Here is a 23,142-nt window from a genome sequence, read left to right as displayed (position 1 = left end):
AAACAACAAGCAAGGTGTATTAGTTTGATGCTCAGGAAAAACAGAAGAGTCTTTGACATTTCAAGCCTACACTCTTCTACAGAAAGGAATGAGGAGAGAGGAAAAATACAGAGAGAAAAAAAAATGTGTTGGGATTAAATGTTGCTCATGTTGAATAGACCAAAAGGAAATGGTTGGAGACAAGGGAGACAACAGTGACCTGGCTAAAGTGTGTGTATGCACACAAACGTGTCTGTGAGGTTGTCTCGTGTTTCCGAGCTTGCAATCCAGTTCATTTTCCTGGGTGTTTGAACCGCAGATGGCTCCACAATCCAAGGGTTACATGAAACATACGGGGACATTGTGGACAAGGGATAGAAGGGGTTGGTTTGGGAAGGAGAAGGCGCTGCTTTCTCTCCCGTCTCTTGAGTTCAGTTCTTGCGACTCAGGCTTTCTCGAAGTCCACTGAACCTGTTTTGATGGTGTGTCTCCAGAGGGGTCTGTTTGCCAAGATATCCTCCCAGTATGTGGGGTCGATGTTGGTGCTTTTCAAGGTTGATTTGAGTTGGTCCTTGTACCACCTCAAGGGGGCTCCACGAGGACGTTTTCCTTCAGACAGTTCACCGTAGAGACAGATCTTGGGGAGGCTGTGAGGATGTATGCATGAAGATTATGTGGCTTGTGTATTTATGGAAGCCTGCTTGTGTGCATATGTATCAAGGCAGAAGCATTCATGTCACAAAAATCTCTGTTCAATAATACTCAATATTAACTGTGAATTCAACCAAACCACTTTGAAGCTGAGTTCAAAAATATTTGATAGGTAAACACTTGGCTGTGTAGTCCAGAAGTTCGCTTCTTGACCACACAGTTGTTAGGGGTCAGTCCTGCTTTACAACACTTTGAGTGTCTTCTACTACAGCCTCAGACCAGTCAAAATCTTTGGGAGAATTAGGGAACCTGAAACAAGCTCATTACACACATATCAATAACAGTTTGATTCAGTACCATGCAACATGGCCAGGTATTGACTTCATCTTCCAAAGTTTTATGCACTTGTCAAACAAATCAAATTAATTAGAATTTGGTGATTTATGTTCATTTGACAAGCCCACAAAACTTTCAAGTTGCTTGGAGCTAAATCAAACTGTTATCAGTTAGTAACAAGGAAGGTAGCCATCTGTAAAGCAATGCCTCAGTGATCTATTCATCTAACACATGCAAGACAGAAAAGCAGATGATACACATAAATATATGTGTATGTGTGTCTATATATGTATAACTTGGACAGAAAATTTTTCTTCTTAATTCTGTGTTCAAATATGGCCAGGTGTTGTCTTCATCTTCTACCGTTCAAGTGTCAATAAGTACCAATAATACACTAATATTAAGCTTTATTTTATATCCATTATATTGATTTGACTTTATCTTAGTACAAAGCTATTTTTTTCAATTATCTGTATTAAAATGTTACAACGGATTGCAGTTCCAAATGTAAATTTTATCATTTTCATATAAACAGTTAATATGATATAATATTCTAATTTTTTAATGTTTTTTTTTTCTTCTTTTTGAAACCAGGTGCCGTCTATATAGAAATGGTGATGAACATTCTGAAACCTATCGTTAACAGTGCTACAACTAAATTAATACGATACGATGTGTTTCATGCATTACCAAATACTGCAAACACAATCATAGGCAGAGCTGCCCACATAGCAGTTTTAGATTCAGAACTCTTTATTGAAAAATTTCTTCTTGTTGTTGGTTTAAAATTTTTTAAATAAGAACAAAGTCAAACCTATCTTAAAACTTAGGGAGAAAAAAAGAAAAAGATAAATATATTATAAAACAGCTTTTATTGATAGTTATCATTAATTATGGTAACTTCTTAAGTTTGGAATATTTTCCCAGTGGTCTTGAATACTTTCTGTCCATTTTTGCCTGCTGTCACTATCAGTATTTCAACTATAACTAGGTTGCCACAACTGAAATTCTATCGTTGGGAGTTCAGGATCGTACTAATATTCTTCCACTATCTGGGAAATCAACTTGTCAATTTCTTCCAAATACACAATTTTACCAAAAAAAAAAAAAAAAGTGTTTATTTGATTTTTATCCTTCCTCAAGTGCCTATGTGTTTATGTACGATTGATACAAAAGGGATTGCAGTCAAATGAATTCGATACATGCTTCATATTTCATCCTTGGTTGTTTTGCAATTACTAATACATATATAGCCACAGGTATGGTTGTATGGTTTGCTTCAGAACCATGTGGTAAGGGGTTCTGTTCCACTGCATGAATGTTGTTGAGTAATGTTATATACTGTAGCCATGGGTTGACCAATTACTTTGAGTGAAATTGGTAGGCAGAAACTGAGGAAGCTTGTTACTCATTTTTCATGCTGGCACACATACACATACATGTATATAAAATATGGAGAAAGTTCAGAAAGCATCTACATCAGTTGACAATCAAAAGTTTCTCCCTCTTCCTGAGTGAAGGGAAGATTGTATGATGCATGTATATGAACAGCAATACATGGTAGTGAGATGTGAGTCCAGATTGCAGAGGACATGCAAAAACTAGAGAGGAATGAAGCTAGTATTGCTCTGCAAGATGTGTACATTTGAGACAGTGCTTGTGCATTGATGGACAAATTAGGAGTAAGAGGAATTGGATGCAGTGTGCAGGAGAGAAAAGTGCACTGTTTTGGTCATGTGATGCATATGGATGTAGACAGTTCCATACAGAAGTGCCAATCTCTTAAAGTGGATGGAACCTGTGGAAGAGGGAGACCTAGGAAGACATGGGATGAAAGACTGAAGGCCAATCTCAAGACACTGAGCCTTACAAAGATGAGAAAGAACTGTGATACCTGGCACCATGCTGTACTCAAGAAGACTTGTCTACCACACCAGAATTGGTACTAGTGCTGGTATCATGTAAGTAGCACCTAGTACACTCTAGGAAGAGTATCAAGCCTTAGAAACCATGCCAGAATAATGGAGCCTAGTGTGACCCCCACTCCCTGTCTTACCTGCTCTTGTTAAAGTTCAACCCATGCCAGCATAGAAAACAGATGTTAAATGATGCGGCTATATATATATATATATATACATACGTGTGTCTATTTGTGTGAGTGATCTCATATTTTCTCCTTCCCTTTACATGTGTCCACTGACTGTAAACAAATAGCTTTGCTACTGAATACAACTGGTGTAGTATGCTTGTAGTCAAATGTGAAAATGCATCTGGATTTACACTTGTGTGACCTTTGTAGGATTGTAACAATGTCTAGATTGTTCATTGCATAATAATATGGAATTGTTAACTTGCTTGGAAACAGATGGGTATTGATGATAAACAGGGTATCAGAAAATCAGTATTGTTTGTGGTCCCCTCTGGTTTATACAAAAAAATATAGTGATTGGTAGTTTGCATTTGGGGAAATGAGAATCAGTTCATGATGCCACCATAGAAACCAGTACCACAGTACATTCAGCTGTTGCAATTTCATAAGCCATGCAGTGGGTGAATGAAAGATAAAATAGAATAAAAATTCCACCCTATTACCTCATTTCCACCGAGGCACAGAATTCTTTAATTTTCAATCTTCTGTTCTGCTTCTTTATTTTTATCTCTTCAGTTCTTGTATCCTTAGAGTCAACAAAGAATTGATATATCTGCAGGAGGCATCTATTTTTCTTTTAAGACTTAGAAAGGCAATATCCACATTTTTTTCAGGTCAAGATATTTATCATTCAACCAAAATTTTGTAAAAGGCTTACTAACAAAAAGGAATTCCACTAAACCACTAAAGATGACCAAACTTAAAATTGGGCTATGAATTAAGTGTACTACCTAACAACAGAACTGACTCTTAAAAGTGATGAAAATTCCTTGTTTGGAACCATTTCTGTTCATCTACAACTTCAATCAAAATGTGAATGTAATCAGGTTTCCAACTTTCCAAAAATACATGAATGATCTTTGTGCCTAATCAAGAGAAATATATATATGAGAACCAAAAATCTAAGTGTAGCTGTGTGGTAAGAAGCTTGCTTCCCAACCACATGGTTCTGTGTTCAGTCCAACTGTGTGGCATCTTCTACTATAGCGTTGTGAATGGATTTGGTAGACGGAAACTGAAAGAAGCCCGTCGTGTATATATATATATTTTTTTTTTGTGTGTTTATGTCCCTGTAGTTTAGTAGTTTGGCGAAAAGAGACCAAGAGAATAATTACTAGGCTTACAAAGAATAAGTTCTGGGGTCGAGGCAGTGCTCCAGCATGGCCACAGTCAAATGACTGAAACAAGTAAAAGAATAAAGAATTATTTTAAAATAACAAAAAATATGACAATTTGCTTAGCCTTTTTTGATACCTGAGAACATATTTAGTGCTGATACAAAATTCCCCATGTTGAAATGATCCAAATTAAATCTCAAACACCAGCTTAACAACGACAAAGTTATTTTAATTCATTATTTTGGAAATTAATTTAAAAGCAGTATATTTCAGCAGAAATACAATATATATATATAATGTACTATATATAGCACTCTACATATGATGCAACTTCACACAGTCTTAAAAACAAACAAACAACACAATCCATTTTGATATGATGTTTATTTCTCATATACTATCCCTTGTTCTGTCACTGTGCACATCCATTCGAATTCTTTCTCAACTTACAAGATACACTTAGTCTTTTGTATTATACAAAACAAAGTCATACAGCAACTGAGCCCCTTTGAATTTCAACATCTTCAGAGATTTTGTCATAGTCTTCAGAATTGGTAATAACATTGCAGACACTTCAGGGTGGTTAGTCTCCAACATTGCCAACAGAATAAAGCATCCTCGGTTACAAGCCGCCCAGGATTTCAATACACTCTCAGGGACAGTGTTCAGTAAGACCAGAGAAAAATACACTGCAACGAAATATAGATACAATTTATATGCTCGGAATTCAAACTAATCATTATTAAGTCAATACTGAATTTACTTTTGTCTCAAGAATGTTGTGAAAGTAAAGTCAAAGACCCAGTATTTGGTGGCATAACAATGTTACTACTGATTTCTTACACTGGTACAAGGTTTATACATCTAGGGTGGTGGATACAGTCTATAAAATAAAACTACATTCCTTATCTGCTATTTGTTTTATGGAGGAACAGTAAAGATGACTTTGTAGCAATTTGAACTCAGAAAAAGAGGGTCATAACTAAAGACAGTAAGGTATTAAGTTTGTCACTACCCTTACAGATAAATATATACTAGGAAATAATCAACCAAGCACTGAAATAAACTTGTAACAATTTTTCACTAAATGAAAGAAAAAAAAATCCCAGAAAACAAACAAAAAAAAGAACCCATACAAACCTGTATCATTATCTTCCTTATTTGTTTCATAGTTTTCTTTATCAAAAGCAATGAGTTTCTTCAGAGTTATATGTCCAGCTGGGTGTTCAACAATGTGGAGATCACCAAGACTGCTGCTGTCCATAGTTTCAGCACAAATTTCAGCCACGGCTTCCATTGCTTTTGTTTTATCACCTGTTGAAGATCAAGGAGTGACATTTATAAATCATTATACTGATTTCCTATGCCCGGGCATAAAGTTATTTTTGTAAATGGAGAAGTGTTGAGTCCAATATATTACTGTCACACAGGTTAATCACATCTAACATCAAATGACTGGGGTATGCTGTTGGCACTCCGTCGCTTACGACGTTGAGGGTTCCAGTTGATCCGATCAATGGAACAGCCTGCTCATGAAATTAACGTGCAAGTGGCTGAGCACTCCAGACACATGTACCCTTAACATAGTTCTCGAGGATATTCAGCGTGACAGTGTGACAAGGCTGACCCTTTGAATTACAGGCACAACAGAAACAGAATGAGTGAGAGAAAGTTGTAGTGAAAGAGTACAGCAGGGTTCGCCACTATCCCCTGCCAGAGCCTCATGGAGCTTGAGATGTTTTCGCTCAATAAACACTCACAACGCCCGGAAACCGCAATCCCATGACCACGAGTCCACTGCGCCTCCACTGGGGTATGTACAGCAACACTAAATGAGTAATGACTGACTTTAATCTACAAACCCTGTTATCACTTCATTGAAAAGTGATGCTGTTACGCTGTGTAATCATACATAATCTAGTCCATTCTTTATCATTTATGAGATAGTCAAAATAATATCTGAACAATTGGATTATAGATTACTAGATTTGAGGCAGCCAACATTAAATGGATAGGAAACCAAAATCATTTGAAAAATGGAAATGAGGTGTCTTCACAATTATGTATTTTCACTATTACAGCTGGGTGAATACTGATGGCCATGAAACGTTAAATTGTTGCTTAACATAAACACTGTCTTGGATATCCTCGAAATCAAAGATTATCACAGAATGAGAGAATATGCTACACGATTCCTTACTCTATCTCCTAGCTATAATGCATCTTGTCTAGCATACTAATTAATGATTATTGTCAGTACACTATTAATGAGTTTCAGGAGCTTTAGTGTAAAACTGTTCTAGATGCAGTAAATGAAGAGAAAAAAATGTGCAGCAGTAGAAATTAGCTGTAGCTACACATGGTAGTTATTTAGGCAGACACATCTACTAAGAGTTAAATGAAAAGACAAAATATAGGAAAGCAGACAGTGCTAAGCCTTAATGGTTCAACTGACTTGCAAGTTTAAGCCTCACAGTTTAAAGCATAAAAACAAAACCATGTTCTTAATATCTTGTAATTACTTACCTTTAGCATGCGTGATGATGCTGACAAGAAACAGAAGGCTGTTGTTGTCACTGACTAGCTCTTTAGTATTTTCTGTCACATGTTTCAATAATGGTTTTGAGACAGCAGTCAATAATTCAGAATGCCGAATAAGTGAATCCTTTTTGCTGAAATATTGCAAAGAACAAACATTAGCAAACAATTTAATCTTTTAAACTGGCTGTATCCAGCCCTAATATGAGCTTCTTTCACTTTCCGTCTACCAAATCTACTCACAAGGTGTTGGTTGACCCGAGGCTATAGTAGAAGACACTTGCCCAAGGGGACTGAACCTGGAACCATGTGGCTAGGAAACAAGCTTTTTACCACACTCCTTTTCATTATATATTCACAATATTTTTCTTTCTGGTTAATTTATTCATATTGCAATGATTATACCATGCACATGTTAATTTTCATCAAATGGTTGTAAATGACAAATAGTCTTTACTATAGACACAAGCCCCAAAGTTTTGGTGGAGGGGGGGGGGGTCAGTTGATTAGATCAACCCCAGTACACAACTGGTACTTAATTTATCGACCCTGAAATGCAAAGTCGACCATGGCGGAATTTGAACTCAGAACGTAAAGACAGACGAAATACTACTAAGCATTTTGCCTGGCATACTAAAGTTTCTGCCAGCTCGCCACCTTCTAAACATATTATAGGCACAAGGCCTGAAATTTTTTGGGAAAGGACAAGTCGATTACATTGATCCCAGTACTCAACTGGTACTTAATTTATCGACCCCCAAAAGGATGAAAGGCAAAGTCAACCTCAGTGGAATTTGAACTCAGAACGTAGTGGCAGACAAAATACTGCTAAGCATTTTGCCTGGCGTGCTACCGATTCTGCCAGCACACGGTGTTTAAATGACAAATAGTGACAACCAATGTTGTTTTCAGTACAAATACATTACATCAATGGGTCACTCATTCTTTGTTAACCTATATACAGCTTTACCATTTTGAAACATGTTCTTGTAGTTCCCAATCAATAACGAGCATCATTTCATTTGAAGAAATTTTTCAAATTAGTGTTTATTTTACCGGTAAAAAATTGCTACCAATTGAATAATATATTGCGTTTGGAAGGGCACCCAGCTGTAGAAACCATGCCAAATGAGACTAGAACTTGGTACAGCTCTCCAGCTGTACCTGACTGATAAAAAACAAATCCCACTCAGATTGGAGATTTCTGCGGGACAACCTGTTGAAAGCCACCGACCAGATTTGTGGGTGGTGTAAGGTCCCCTCCCGACCCAGAGTAACGTGGTGGTGGAACAAGGAGGTAGACAGGGCTATTAGACAAAAGAAACAGGCTTGGAAGGACTGGAAGAACGGTGGTAGCAGGGAATTGTACCAATGTGCCAGAAGGGAGGCTAGGCGACAGGTTTATTTAGCCAGAGGGGAAGCAGATAAGAAAAGATTTGCCAATGTTCTGCACCGTGAGGACCAAAGACTCGAGGTATTTCGTGCTGCAAGACAGTGTAGGAGAGAGAATAGTGATGTTGTAGGAGAGAAACCTGTTCGCATGGATGATGGTACGCTTGCACTAAATGAGGATGCAAAGAAAGAGGTCTGGAGATGCCACTATGATAGAGTGCTTAATAAAGAGAATGAATGGGAGGAAGAGAGCCTGCCGTATGTCGACCCAATAGAGGGACCAGCTATCCGAGTTGATAGTACCAGGGTAGATAAAGCAATTAAGAGTATGAAGACCGGGGAAAGCCCCTGGCCCATCAGGAATCACTGCAGAGATGCTCAAAATATCTGGCAGTGTTGGCTATAGCCTAGTCACCCGTATTACGAACCAGGTGATACACGAAGGAGTCATACCCAATGACTGGTGTAGCAGCATCATAGTCAACTGCTACAAAGGTAAAGGTGACGCTTTAGATACAAATAATTACAGAGGCATCAAGCTGTTAGATCAGGTTATGAAAGTTACAGAGAGGGTCATAGCCCAACTAATTAGGGAGTGAATCAATTTAGATGAGATGCAGTTTGGGTTCGTGCCAGGTAAAAGCACTACTGATGCCTTATTTCTAGTGAGACAGCTGCAGGAGAAATACCTAGCTAAGGATAAACCTCTGTACCTGGCTTTTGTTGACATGGAGAAAGCCTTTGACAGGGTCCCCCGATCCCTTATCTGGTGGTCAATGAGGAAAGTTGGGATAGAAGAATGGTTAGTGAGAGCTGTCGAGCCATGTACAGAGATGCTGCCAGTAAGGTGAGGGTTGGAAATGAGTACAGCAATGAATTCCGGGTAGAGGTAGGGGTCCACCAAGCTTCCGTCCTCAGCCCCCTCTTATTTATCATAGTCCTCCAGGCAATCACAGAGCAGTTCAAGACAGGTTGCCCCTGGGAGTTCCTCTTTGCTGATGACCTTGCCCTAATTGCGGAGTCACTATCAGAACTAGAGGAGAAGTTTCAGGTGTGGAAGCAAGGTCTAGAATTGAAGGGCCTTAGAGTCAACCTAGATAAAACCAAAATCCTAATAAGTAGGAAGGTAGATAAAACACAAACCCCTTCAGGTAGATAGCCCTGCTCAGTATGTAGACAAGGAGTAGGTAGTAACTCTATAAGATGTACCCGGTGCAAGCTATGGACACATAAGAGGTGCAGCAACATCAAAGGCAGGTTAACTAGGAAGTTAGTTTTTGTTTGTGGCAGATGTTCAGGTGCAATAAAGACTGTAAACAAACAGGAAACAACTTTTATCTCATTCCAGAGTGAAAAACTAGAGGTAGTCGATAGCTTCCGCTATCTGGGCGACCAAGTTAGTAGTGGAGGTGGGTGCGCTGAAAGTGTAGCTGCTAGAATAAGAATAGCCTGGGCAAAGTTTAGAGAGCTCTTACCCCTGCTGGCGACAAAGGGACTCTCACTCAGAGTAAAAGGCAGACTGTATGACACATGCGTACGAACAGCCATGCTACATGGCAGTGAAACATGGGCTGTAACTGCTGAGGACATACGTAAGCTCGCAAGGAATGAAGCCAGTATGCTCCGCTGGATGTGTAATGTCAATGTGCATACCCGTCAGAGTGTAAGTATCTTGAGAGAAAAGCTGAACATTAGAAGCATCAGTTGTGGTGTGCAAGAGAGATGATTGCACTGGTATGGATGAGGATAGCTGCGCGAAAAAGTGCCACACCCTAACAGTTGAGGGAACCCGTGGAAGAGGTAGGCCCAGGAAGACCTGGGCTGAGGTGGTGAGGCAAGACCTTCGTACATTGGGCCTCACTGAGGCGATGACTACTGACCAAGACCTTTGGAAATGTGCTGTGCGTGAGAAGACCCGGCAAGCCAAGTAAGATCGTTGCCAGTGCCCCTGGACTGGCTCTTGTGCGGGTGGCACATTAGATGCACCATTTTGAGCGTGGCCGTTGCCAGTACCGCCTGACTGGCTCCTGTAGGACTTTTGAGCGAGATCGTTGCCAGTGCCCCTGGACTGGCTTGTGCGGGTGGCACATAAAAGACACCATTTCGAGCGTGGCCGTTTTCGTGCAGGTGACACGTAAAAGCACCCACTACACTCTCTGAGTGGTTGGCGTTAGGAAGGGCATCCAGCTGTAGAAACTCTGCCAAATTAGATTGGAGCCTGGTGTTGCCATCCGGTTTCACCAGTCCTCAGTCAAATCGTCCAACCCATGCTAGCATGGAAAGTGGACGTTAAACGATGATGATGATGATGATGATTTCATGGCTGAATAGTAGTAAAATAATTGCTCTGCTGCAACAATGCTAATAGATGTTACTAAAAGGACAGCATTTCTGAGGCAGGATTGGAAAGTGATAAAACATGTAGCATATGTTATCATAATCACTATCATCATTTAATGTCCACTGTGGGTTGGACGGTGTAACTGAAGCTGGCAAGCTGGGAGGGGGGGCGTACCAGATTCCAGTCTGATTTAGCGCAGTTTCTATGGCTGGATGCCCTTCCTAATGCCAACCACTTTACAAAGTCTGCTGGGTGCTTTTTATGTGATGCCGCATGGGCACTTTTACATGGCACCGCCACAAGTGCTTTACACCACCAGACGGATCGTTCTTAATACTTCTGCTGTGGAATACAGGTCTTCTTGAGTGCAGCCAGGTGCCATGTATTTTGGTCCTTTGTTAGACTATTATAACAATGTTGTAATTGCAAAATCTAGAGTCTTTAAAAATATTACCTGAATTCATTGTCATCTCCTTCCCGCATAATTTTAATAACATCTGGGTGGAAATGTAGTGGATCACGTGGTGCAAGCAAGTACAACAGAAGCTTTCGTCCATAGGAGTTTGTTGCTACTTCTTTCAGAGATTTTATAATTTCCTGAGAAAAGAAATAAAAAGAAATGAAGATAATGGTGTATTGTAAAGATATTCCATGATTCTTTAACGATGTAACTGGTGGCAGCATGGCTGTGTGGTTAAGAAGTTTGTTCTGCAACCATATGGTTTTGGGTTCATTCCTCCCACTGCCTTTACAAGGAGAAATCATCATCATCATTTAACGTCTATCTTCCATGCTGGCATGGATTGGACGGTTTGATAGGAGTCGGTCAGGTAGAAGACTACCCCAGGCCACTGTGTCTGTATTGACAGGGCTTTTATGGTTGGATGCCCTTCCCAACAGCCAACCATTCTGCAAAGTGGACTGAGTTGTTTTTACGTGGCACCAGCACAGGTGAGGTCAGTTTCAACATGGTTTTTACAGCTGAATACCCTTCCAAATGCCAACCACTTTACAGTATGGACTGGATGCTTTTTATGTGGCACCAGCACCAGTAAGGTCACCAAGTAACATGCAAGACAAGGCATTTTGAGAGCGGAGGGGGGTCACTGGAGGAGGTGATCTTGGGTCAGATGATGAAAAGTTAGAGTGATACATATGAATTCAAATGAACACGTGCGTATGCACTAACATCTATAAATATATGGTGGGCAATTGAACTTCTTAACCATACCTGCACCTCGAGTCCATATGTACCCTTAAAAAAATAAATTGGAGGCACATGACTTATTAGTTACAAAGACTCGAGAAAGTAACTTAAAAAAAACAAAATGAAGTTATGCAAAGAAAAGAGTTGTAGGAAGCAGTACATCAAGATAAGGAATTATCTTTACATGGGACACTTCGTCTAATTGATTACAGCAAAGTAGATTAGATTTTGCTAAAGACACCCATGGAGCAGGTGTTGAACTAGATAATTGATTAAGATCTGAACTAGGACTAACAAGAATATAGTTAAATACTTTATTCAATTGATTGCTCCACTGTCTGTCTGTCTCTCACATATATATATATATACATTAGTTATAAGGATGCACTAGAATCTAGGCACATCAACATGTAAGATGCCAGAAATGGCTAGGTACAATAACAGAGTTTATAGCAAGGTAAACAACAATAAAGATATCAAGTATTGGTAGGCTACTGTAGAACCAAGTCTGGGCTGGTTTCAGGTGTGGAGTAGGTATAAAAAGAGAACACAAATGGCATTTAAAATTTATAACAGCTGATTCAGTATTCATAAATTGCATCATGACATATAATCCCCCATCTTCAGGTAAAATTTTAAACAGGTAAGATTTCATATATCAACTCAGACAAATCCACTGATGATGGATTTGCCTAGGTCAAGGTATGAAATCTTAACTGTTTAAAATTTTACTTGAAGATGGTGGATTACATGTTATGGTGTAACTTATGTATACATCAACAAAATTCTACTGAAACAATTGCCACAAATCTTAAATACAATTTGTGTTCTGTTTATATTTATAAAGTAATATGTCCCACATCTCAGCAGTTTGGCATGCAAAAAAATGCATCTTGCATGAGAAAAAAGGGTTAGCATCAATGAATGTAGCCAACTACAGAATACAGCCTCAAGAAGTCTTGTTCAGCATATGTCACCATGGGAAAAGTGATGTAAAATTGATGAAAGAGGAGTCATAACAAATCTATTCGAACCAGACTTAATGAATAGGTGATGTCTGATTTTCAGGAGATTTTCTTAGGCAGGGAGAGATGCAAAAACGCCAGATATGGTCTATTTTTCAATAAAAAGAAAATATTTCAATCCATAAGATACTAGCAATTCAATACTCACGTCCAGGATAACTTTTGACAGTAATTTTGTGTCATCGACAACATCAAAAGCAGCCAGCAGCACCTGGTGAGCATATTCTTCCAGGCACATTTTCAATATGAAACCTTTGAAACTTTTTACAATTACTTTCCGATCCTGAAATAAAAATAAAACAAACAACTTTATGAAGAACATAACAGAGAACCTTTATGACTAAAATATTGTGTGTCTTTTAGATAGAAAAGATCATAGGGGTACCACTGCAAAGTTCTGTTGTCAAATGTGTTTAGGGTAAGTTTGTCGGAGCCCATCCCATATCAACAATGTAAGCTAACAAAACACCCATCAACTTTACAGTACTGTTGCTGTGTGCAATAATATGGTACTCTTTATCTTATGGCACCAATTTACAATTGGATAGATTGAGTATTACTGACCTTTCCATGGGTTGTCTGGTATCCTACATTGACTCAGACCAATCATGCTGTCATATGCAGCATAGTTATAAGCTAAACAGTATAATTCAAGAAATTCAAGGCCTAAACATTGGAAGGTTTTTAAACAACACACACACAAAAAAAAATGTCCAGTAACTGTAAATAGACAGCATGAGAAAGTACAACTTACTAATGTACACATAGTGTAACAGTTTATAATACTGAAATGAGATCTTCCAAAAAGCTCAGTTAAAACAGCCAAGAAACTGAGAAACTGTTCTTAGCACAACATGGTACTCCAACACTTGGCGACTTACACTACATTAATACTGGTTTCAGATTTTGGCACAAGGCCAGCAAGAGGAGGTAAGTCAATTACATTGACCCCAGTGCTCAACTGGTACTTATTTTATCAACCTGGAAAGGACAAAAGACAAAGTCGACCTTGGTGGAATTTGACAGATGAAATGCTGCAAAGCACTTTGCCTGACATGCTAACAGTTCTACCAGCTCATCACCTTATGCTGTATATTAATTTTAATAACAGCATTGTAGAACTGAAGTGTGCAAACTGAGTAAAGAGGTGATAATTTCTAGAGAAATTAAGTCTCTGATGTGGGTTTTGTTCCTGGCATATCATTTCACATGTGCTGCAAACATAATTTCCAAATGTATACTATGAGCTAAGTTACCCACATATCACTTCCCTTTTGTAACATACATAGAGATTATGATATTTCATAATGACTCTCAAACAACTCATCAAAAGTCACGATATATATATATATACATATATATATATATATATATATATATATATATATGTGTGTGAAATGTGCTGTGCGTGAGAAGACCCGGCAAGCCAAGTAAGATCGTTGCCAGTGCCCCTGGACTGGTTCTTGTGCGGGTGGCACATGAGATGCACCATTTTGAGCGTGGCCGTTGCCAGTACCGCCTGACTGGCTCCCGTAGGATTTTCGAGCGAGATCGTTGCCAGTGCCCCTGGACTGGCTTGTGCGGGTGGCACATAAAAGACACCATTTCGAGCGTGGCCGTTTTCGTGCGGGTGACACGTAAAAGCACCCACTACACTCTCTGAGTGGTTGGCGTTAGGAAGGGCATCCAGCTGTAGAAACTCTGCCAAATTAGACTGGAGCCTGGTGTTGCCATCCGGTTTCACCAGTCCTCAGTCAAATCGTCCAACCCATGCTAGCATGGAAAGCGGACGTTAAACGATGATGATGATGATGATGATATATATATATAAAGTTTAAGTAATAACTTAAAGATTAAAAATATGGCACATTTCAATTCATTATTTAACCCTTTAGCATTTAGATTATTCTGTTAAATATTATTTATTCACATGCTTTTGAATTAATCACCTGTTATCTCATAGCTTCAAGATCTCAATAATGTGATTGTTATTTTTAAGATAACTTTGTAAGACATGTGTGAAAGGCTGGATCTGGTCAGTTTGAATATTAAACAGGTAGAATATATTGGCCAGATATAACCAGTTTAATTAACCCCAGGCATCCCTCCATGAGAGTCAAACAGTGGAAATATGGCCTGTAATGCTTTTAGAGTAAATGTGAACCTGTAACTAAATAGAGATGTCATAAATAAGAAAGAATCCAACAAAAGCTTTTAGAACACAAGTCATGTTTACCTTGGTGTTACCATACCATATACATTTCATAGCAACACGTCCACCATCTCGGGAATGCACCATATTTACAATGCCCTCTCTCAATTCAGTTATCATTTCCTATAAAAAAATAAGCAATAATATTTAAGAATCAGATTAAAAAGGGACAAACATCAAGACACATTCAAGTTATCAAAATTCTGTTATTTTTATCACTGATTTTTAGACTTAGGAGGAAATCTCAAGTGGACATTATATCAAAGTTCACTTCTTAAGAATGGGGTACATACAAACAGAAGCATAAATATAATTGTTTGTTTGGAGTTGAATTCAAGAGATGTAACTTCACATCCTATATTCGGTTTTGGTTTATAACAGGGGTAAAAATAATAAAGAGTACGAAGCAAGCTCCTGATAGAGTAAGTACCACAATTAGGTTTCAGTTCTTAGCTAAAGTCATTTCACCTGCAGTACAATAGACATATATATAAAAAAAAATTTTTTAAAAAAAGCTATGAATACCAAAATATTTTTTCTTGAACTGAAAGTTGGTAACATGCACCAGTCTTATTTTAAAAGAAATCTATGTATCTATTGGACAATGCTGAGCATGAACTCAAACCTAAGAACTGGGAAAGCTACCGCTTAAACTAACCTTTAGTACTTAAAGAAAGAGAGAGAGAGGTAGACATAAATTTCAATTATAGAAAGACTGGAAGATGTCTTTAATTTGAACATGTTGACTTGAAATCCATTAAAAGTTGATTTTATGTTGATCACTCAAGTACATGCTGTGATGATTGGATTAGAGACCACCAGAATTTTAGAAATAACAGTCAAAAAGTGAAAAGGAAACAGATTGTAATAGAGAGGGATGCTGATACCATCATTGATAACATACCAAAACAAAAGGGGGGCAGGCTTCTATGTAGTTACTCAACCTGCTAAATGTAGCAGATAAATTTGACCATTTGTTTTAAGTCCTTAATCTTATGAAAGCATGACCTGCAATAAAGACCAGATGGTCACAGCAATTAATATGGGTTGCATATTGTTTGATTAGCTGTCTACATGCCATAACCCTGCTTCAATAGAACTCACCAATGCTACTTAACAAAAAGAAGGAAGTATATATTGACTGAAATAGCTTAATATAGCAGCCAAGAAGACTCCATTAAAGAATATACCTATTATTTATTCATTCAATGGTTTATCATTGTTTTGTAGTAAAACTGATTTGAATTGATTGATTATAAAGGAACAATACTTACAGTTCGCATAGCTTTATCTGCATATAAGAAATATTCCGAAAAAAGACGATGGATGATTGAGTGACTCAACAGGCTCCTGAAAATTTGAAAAAACTTCAAATATTAAGCGGATGTCATGAAATATTTAGTATTAAGTATTTTAAATCATTTAGAAGAAATACAGCCCATGGCTGTATGGCTAAGAAGCTTACATCCCAACCTTTTTTTGCAAAGCGTGGTATTTATTCTATTGGTTGCTTTTGTCGAACTGCTTTGTCATGGAGATATAAATACACCAGGTTCAGTAGCAAAGTTAGAACTCCCTATCTCCAATTGTTATCATCATCATCATCATTTAACACCCATATGCCATGCCAGCAATGGTTGGATAGTGTGAAAAGATCTGATAGGTCCAAAGAAAACATTGTGCTCTAATATCTGTTAATAAGCTTGCATCCCGGCCATGGGTTCAGTTTCACTGTGTGGCACCTTAGGCATAAGTGTTTTCTACTAAAGCCTCAGGCCAACCAAAGCCTTGTGAGAGGATTTAGTAGAGGAAACTGAAAGAAGCCCATCATATATATTTATATACATTTATAGGTGCAGGCGTGGCTGTGTGATATGAAGCTTCCTTCCCAACCACATGACTCTGAGTTCAGTCCCACTGTGTGGCACCTCAGGCAAGTGTCTTCTACTACAGCCTCAGGATGACCAAAGCCTTGAGTGAATTTGGTAGACAGACACTGGAAAAAACCCATCGTGTATATATATATATATATATATATGTGTGCGTTTGTGCCCCCATAACTTAGTGATTCGACAAAAGAGGCCAATAGAATAAGTACCACTTCTAAAAAAAAAGTACTGGGGTTGATTTGACTAAACCCATCAAAGCAGTATGGCCAGTCCAATGACAAACAAGTAAAAGATAAAAGATATAGTATGTGAGTGATTTGTACAGGCAGACTCTTATTACTACAGTAAATAAAATAATGATTTATTACACAGACAGATGTTAGATTTTATTAGAAGTTGTGTGGTTACGAAAATAACTTTGCAACCATGAGTTTTAAGTTCAATCCAGTTGCATGACACCTTAGGTAAGAGTCTTCTAGTATAGCCTTGGGTTGATCAATTTAATAGATGGAAACTGTACATGGAAATCCATGTGCTTTTTCTCTACATGTTTTAGCATCGACAGAGTATGAGTAGAAGTGATTTTTTATGTCATGCACACACAGTATGTTCTGTTGGTGACATGAGAAAATCGCCAAGTACACGCTGAATAGTGGTTTGTGTTAGGGCATCCAGCCATAAGAACCATACTAAAGTAGACAGGGGAGCATGATACAGTCCTTGGGTTTGTTCGACTTTGTCAAACCATCCAGCCCATGACAACACAGTCGAACATGGATGTTAAATGATGATGAAAAATCAGTGGATAGTGTCTACTAGAGGGTGTGGGAATATGAGAACATCAAAATGGATCTTAAAATTATCTTAAGTTTCTATACTTAATTCTGAAATAAATGAGTTGAAATGCTACTCACTTTTCAATGAGAGGAACTAAAATCTCCTTCATGTTATCCAAAATTGTTTCCTTCTTCTTGGGGTATGCATTAAACATATCTTGTAAGCAGGTGATCTGATCATTCTAGAAGAATAAAAAAGCAGTTGTGAGTGAATTAAAAGAAGAAAATTATCAGAAAACAGATTGATAATAATAATTTAGCCCTCAGTCAAAGCGTCCAACCTAAGCCAGCATAGAAAGCGGACGTTAAATGACGATGAATTTTGTTTTTATACATTCTCATTATTTTAATAGTAGTAGTAAAATGGCTATGTAGATATTCTATTGGCCTACTACTTCATTATAGGTTTTGGCTTGAAATCCACTGTGAGTAAATTGTTTCTGGGTAGAATAACATTCTGCATTATTTCAGTTTATCTGATCATCATGAGGGTGCAAGATCAATAAGCAAAATTAGCTTTAAAAAAAAAAAAAAAACTAGCATCTCATCCAAAGGAAAGAAATTCTCTCATTCACTTAACATGAAAATAAAACAAGGCCTGCAAAAGCTGAGAGCGTATCAAACAGTAACAGGGTTATGTACATTTAGGGAGAAAGGGACAATCAGTTACATCAACCCTACTCCTATATTTGACTAATTTTATTTTAACAACCCTGAGGAAGTCGACCTTGGCAAGATTTGGATCTAGAATTTATAAGGATGGAACTCAACACTGCAAAGTATTTTGTCCAACAGTTTATCAATTTTGCTGTTCTGTGGTTCCCCCTGATAACAACAATGAAAAAAGAAAAAAACAAACTGAAAAGCAAGAATGATTATAATCACAGAATTATTCCTTTAACTAAGGATTTCTGAATGACTCAGGTACATTCACTTAAAAGAATGCAATGGTGCTTATAAATGGAGAGTCTGAAAATACTGAAAAAATTGCAATAATACCTTCAAAAACTTATAAGTTGCACCATAGAAATCCTCCAAGAGTGCTTGGCGTTGTGTTGCATTTGCATATTCATTAAATGTATATTCAATGATTTCTGACGCTTCCTAAAAACAAATGGAAATACATGTTTTAAGGTCAACATACAGCAATATATTCCATGTCTTCTGAACTGCTTCACGATAATGATGAGGTGGGGGGAAAGAATGAAGTGATTGAAAGTAACTGTCTGAGGACCTGGACCTACAGAGTGGTTTCAATTTCCAGTCAAAGCCATTTCACCTCAATTATATTACTAATGCCATTAAAAAAATGTATGAGAATTATACTTCATTTGTCTCTTCTGTAATAAATCTGGACTGCTGCACCATTTTCACATATTGTGATATAATTCTTAAGTTTTGAGGAATAGGTGCAGGAATGGCTGTGTGGTTAAAGAGGTTTGCTTTCCAACCAAGTGCTTATGGGTTCAAATACCATTGCACCTTGAACAAGTGTTTCAACTATAGTCTTGAGCTGACCAAAGCCTTATGACTAAATCTGATGGACAGAAACTGAAAGAAGCCCATTTTGTGTGTGTGTATATGTATGTACATACATATATGTGAGTTTGCGTCTCCTCGTCTTGAGATCATGCGATATTTGTAAACAAATACTACTGGCATATAAGTGGAATGCTGTGTTTCCAGTTTCCAGTAAAAAGATTTCTGGCCATGGGGAAATACTACCTTATATGGAAACAGGTAAGGGTTGGTGACAGAAAGGGTATCTGGTGGTAGAAAATCTGTTTCTCAATTCCATCTGAACCACGCAAGCATGGAAAAGTGGATATTAAAATAATGTTGATTTGAAACATTTCGAAATCAGAGTTTGAAACAAGCAAAGTGAAGGAAGATTCAACCATATTTATTAATAATACACATTCCTTGTGCACAAACAGCAGATATTGATAGCAGCAATATCAATGTCTTATTTTGCATTGTAATAAAATGGTTGTAGCAAAGATAGACATCCCTATCATTGTCAAACACCCATGTGATATGCCAGCAAGGGTTGGACTGTTTAACAAGACCTGACAGGTCTAAAGACTGCATTGTGCTCTAATATTTGCATTAGCAAGGTTTCTATGACTGGATACCCTTTCCAAAACCAACCACTTTACAGTATGTACTGGGTGCTTTTTTTCAAGTCGAGGCAAGACCTTCGTACATTGGGCCTCACCGAGGCGATGACTACTGACCGAGACCTTTGGAAATGTGCTGTGCGTGAGAAGACCCGGCAAGCCAAGTGAGATCGTTGCCAGTGCCCCTGGACTGGCTCTTGTGCGGGTGGCACATAAGATGCACCATTTTGAGCGTGGCCGTTGCCAGTACCGCCTGACTGGCCTTCGTAAGATTTTCGAGCGAGATCGTTGCCAGTGCCCCTGGACTGGCTCTTGTGCGGGTGGCACATAAAAGACACCATTTCGAGCGTGGCCGTTGCCAGTACCACCTGACTGGCCTTCGTGCGGGTGACACGTAAAAGCACCCACTACACTCTCTGAGTGGTTGGCGTTAGGAAGGGCATCCAGCTGTAGAAACTCTGCCAAATTAGATTGGAGCCTGGTGTTGCCATCTGGTTTCACCAGTCCTCAGTCAAATCGTCCAACCCATGCTAGCATGGAAAGCGGACGTTAAACGATGATGATGATGATGATGATGAGGTAAGCTTGCAGCCTGTAACTTAAATGTGGCTACAGTAGAAAAGTGGTGGCTTTCTGCTATGGGACAAGGTGTTTAAATGAAAGAAAAGGGTCCAGAACAGAACAGGTTTCTTGATATAGGGAAGCTACACAGTAACTCACATTACAAAAAAGAAGGTGGGAACAGTTTAAGTGGAACTGAAAAACAATAAAAAATAATGGATTCCATGGTCAAGCTAGTTGACTTTCTTACGTGCTAATTTTTATACTCACTCTGTGTCTAATAAGTCTACTTGCTTGGCTGCAAAGTGACTTAAATACTGCATTTCGTTCAGTCTTTGAGCTGTAAAAGAAATTTAAATATAATTGAAACCAATCTAATATTAAAACAACACCAATGCATATATTATGTCTTTAATTCTAGTTTATAAAAAATAAAATTATAAAGACATCTTTTTGTTTTTCTTCATAAACAAGCTGAATTAGATACTTCTCATCCAATGGACCATACTTATTCCATTCCTGTAAAATCTATTCCCAGGTATATTTTTATATTAAAAATGTGACATTTTCATTTGAGGGTTATATGGAAATTTACTGATCAACTGATCTTCACAATAACATTCCTGTTTTCTTTAACTTAAGAACAAGGCCATTCTGATAAAGTCCACAAGGATCAGTACATATTTTTAGTGACACGATCCTCTTGGATAAGATGCTTGTGTCCCCACTAGTAATTTTTCCAGGGAGATCAATGATTTATTTACTACAAAAGCTTGTTAAATTAGATTCAAAAGAAATCAACTTAATAGCCTTCAGTAGTGTAGATGATTCAAACTTATGGTCTAAACATGAACAGTTTTTCTCTCTCTATTTTGGATATTTTACCTTAACTTTAGTAAAAGGTGTGTATGTACATGTAGAATTGGCGGGCATCAAAATAGAATGAATGGCTTGAACATATTACTGGTAATTTACAGATCCTAGTGACATAATAGATAATGTCACACCTTTCTTCCCCAGACAGATAGTTAAGCTCTAACCTAAACTAACTAGAGCAGCTTTCTAACAGAACACAAATGTGGTTAGTTGACTCGCTAGAAATAACAGCTGAATGTCCCTCAAATTATATCTTACACCATAAAAAGGTTACACTACATACTATAGTGCCGGGATGTGAAATACTTGAAGGTGTGATGGCTATGGCTGAATTGTCTGTGATTAAATGTTGGTTTGATCAAGGCTGACTAGGCTAAACACCAGGTCAAATGCTAATAATCCTATATAAGAGTCAGTTGGCCTGTTAAAAGTAGCACCTAAATCTCTCTCAAACCACATCCTTCCATTTGAAAGCCATATATTTAGTAGTAAATACATTGAATAAAAAATAGAATCATTATAGTTGGAATGCCTTATATTGAAGTTATCTTGGAGATAACAAACAATAATAGCACAAGAGTTGGACATTTAGATAGAAAATGGCAACAATTTCTGATAATTTTAGTACCACAAAAGGAAAAAGATGGGGCAAAGTAGCAAATTATCGTGATATTTTTTTCTTATTCCCAGGTATATTGTAACTGCCATTTCTTTCCATGCTGGTATAGGGTGGATGGACCTCTGATAAAGCTAAACCTCTTACAAACACCTTAATCCTATATGCTTACTAGCAGTTTTTCTTGCAGGTGCCATGCCATTCACATAACCCCTGACATCAACTGAAAGCAGTTTTTTAGTGTAGAGTTTAGTTTAGTTTGGCCATCCTCCCAGATGCTTCAATGATTTCATGCAAGCATGCCAGCCATCACGGTGCCCTATGCTTGTTCTTAATTCATCAACATTTGGCTGTCCTGAAGCAAACTGTCTGCATAGGTTATGCATTGCAATGATCAGCAATTCTCATTCTTCTCAGCCACTTTGGGTAGATCTTGATAAAACTGCTCATTAGTTAAATGCTTTCCATATAACATTCAAAGCGGTTTTTAACATTCTTGTGCAGCAGCTTTGGTGGAACCAGCAGGAAAAAAAAAAACAACATTTTCTAAGATTTAGGGATACCTTCTTTGTTTTGTAAGTTTTATTGAACATGAACATATGTAATAATTTTGAGCAAAAAATATATTGGAGAGAATATATGAGTACAATCAACTTACCCATAACTAAGAAATTTTCGGACAATGAATTTTGCATATTTTGACTCGACCATCTCAACAACTTTATCTAGAGAATGAAATTGCAAAGTAAAGAATAAGTTGATAGGAAAAGATGACAATGTAAATACATATACATATTTGAATATAAGTTGAAACTGGTATGAGGTGAAACAAACTTCTTAACTACAACCTTGCCTGCACCTAAATCCACCTAATTATTATGTATTTCAATTGCCCCTACAAAACTGTCAATGAACCCAGTCCATGATTGTTTTGATTTCCCAGATGCAATTGAACGCTTCCACTTGACAAATTAAATCTTACCAGCACAATAAACTTCCCACAAGAATCTTATTGAGATTGTGTTTATCATATAATTATTTGATAATGCAGAGCAAATTTGCTCTATCTCCTCCCTTCGCAAATATTCCCTGTTTTGCAAGTTACTTGGTGAACCTGCCAGTGCTGGTGCCACTTAAAAGGCATCCAGTCCACACTGTAAAGTGGCATTCGGAAGGGCATCCAGCTGTAAAAATCATGCCAAAACAAACACAGAAGCCTGGTCAACTCCTGTTAAGCCGTCCAACTCATGTCAAGATGCAAGGAAGACATTAAACGATGATGATATTGATGACCAA

At 37.9% G+C, this 23,142-nt stretch overlaps 2 protein-coding genes across 54 annotated transcripts in view; one reads left to right on the top strand and one right to left on the bottom strand.

Annotated features, from left to right (window-relative positions):
• The window catches only part of LOC106874649 (protein FAM135A), a 293,022-nt gene extending 291,209 nt beyond the window's left edge, over nt 1-1,813 (top strand). For all 50 annotated transcript variants that reach the window (XM_089355425.1, XM_089355405.1, XM_089355400.1 and 47 more), the window contains one exon: nt 1,561-1,813. In XM_089355425.1, coding sequence (XP_089211551.1) covers nt 1,561-1,766 — 206 coding nt within the window. In that variant the 3' untranslated portion in view covers nt 1,767-1,813. The remainder of the gene's footprint in view (nt 1-1,560) is intronic.
• A 2,785-nt stretch (nt 1,814-4,598) lies between these two features.
• The window catches only part of LOC106874655 (pumilio homolog 3), a 31,813-nt gene continuing 13,269 nt past the window's right edge, over nt 4,599-23,142 (bottom strand). For all 4 annotated transcript variants that reach the window (XM_089355440.1, XM_014922449.3, XM_014922451.3 and 1 more), the window contains exons 7-17: nt 22,505-22,571; nt 20,625-20,694; nt 18,673-18,777; nt 17,752-17,855; nt 16,223-16,298; nt 14,973-15,071; nt 12,885-13,019; nt 10,959-11,101; nt 6,760-6,905; nt 5,374-5,547; nt 4,599-4,922 (exon numbers count right to left, since the gene is read on the bottom strand). In XM_089355440.1, coding sequence (XP_089211566.1) covers nt 4,693-4,922; nt 5,374-5,547; nt 6,760-6,905; nt 10,959-11,101; nt 12,885-13,019; nt 14,973-15,071; nt 16,223-16,298; nt 17,752-17,855; nt 18,673-18,777; nt 20,625-20,694; nt 22,505-22,571 — 1,349 coding nt within the window. In that variant the 3' untranslated portion in view covers nt 4,599-4,692. The remainder of the gene's footprint in view (nt 4,923-5,373; nt 5,548-6,759; nt 6,906-10,958; nt 11,102-12,884; nt 13,020-14,972; nt 15,072-16,222; nt 16,299-17,751; nt 17,856-18,672; nt 18,778-20,624; nt 20,695-22,504; nt 22,572-23,142) is intronic.

This window comes from Octopus bimaculoides, chromosome 7 (genome assembly GCF_046866305.1).
Source record: "Octopus bimaculoides isolate indiv1 chromosome 7, ASM4686630v1, whole genome shotgun sequence".
In the NCBI taxonomy this organism is placed as follows: Eukaryota; Metazoa; Mollusca; class Cephalopoda; order Octopoda; family Octopodidae; genus Octopus; species Octopus bimaculoides.
This window is presented reverse-complemented; position numbering and strand designations above follow the sequence as displayed.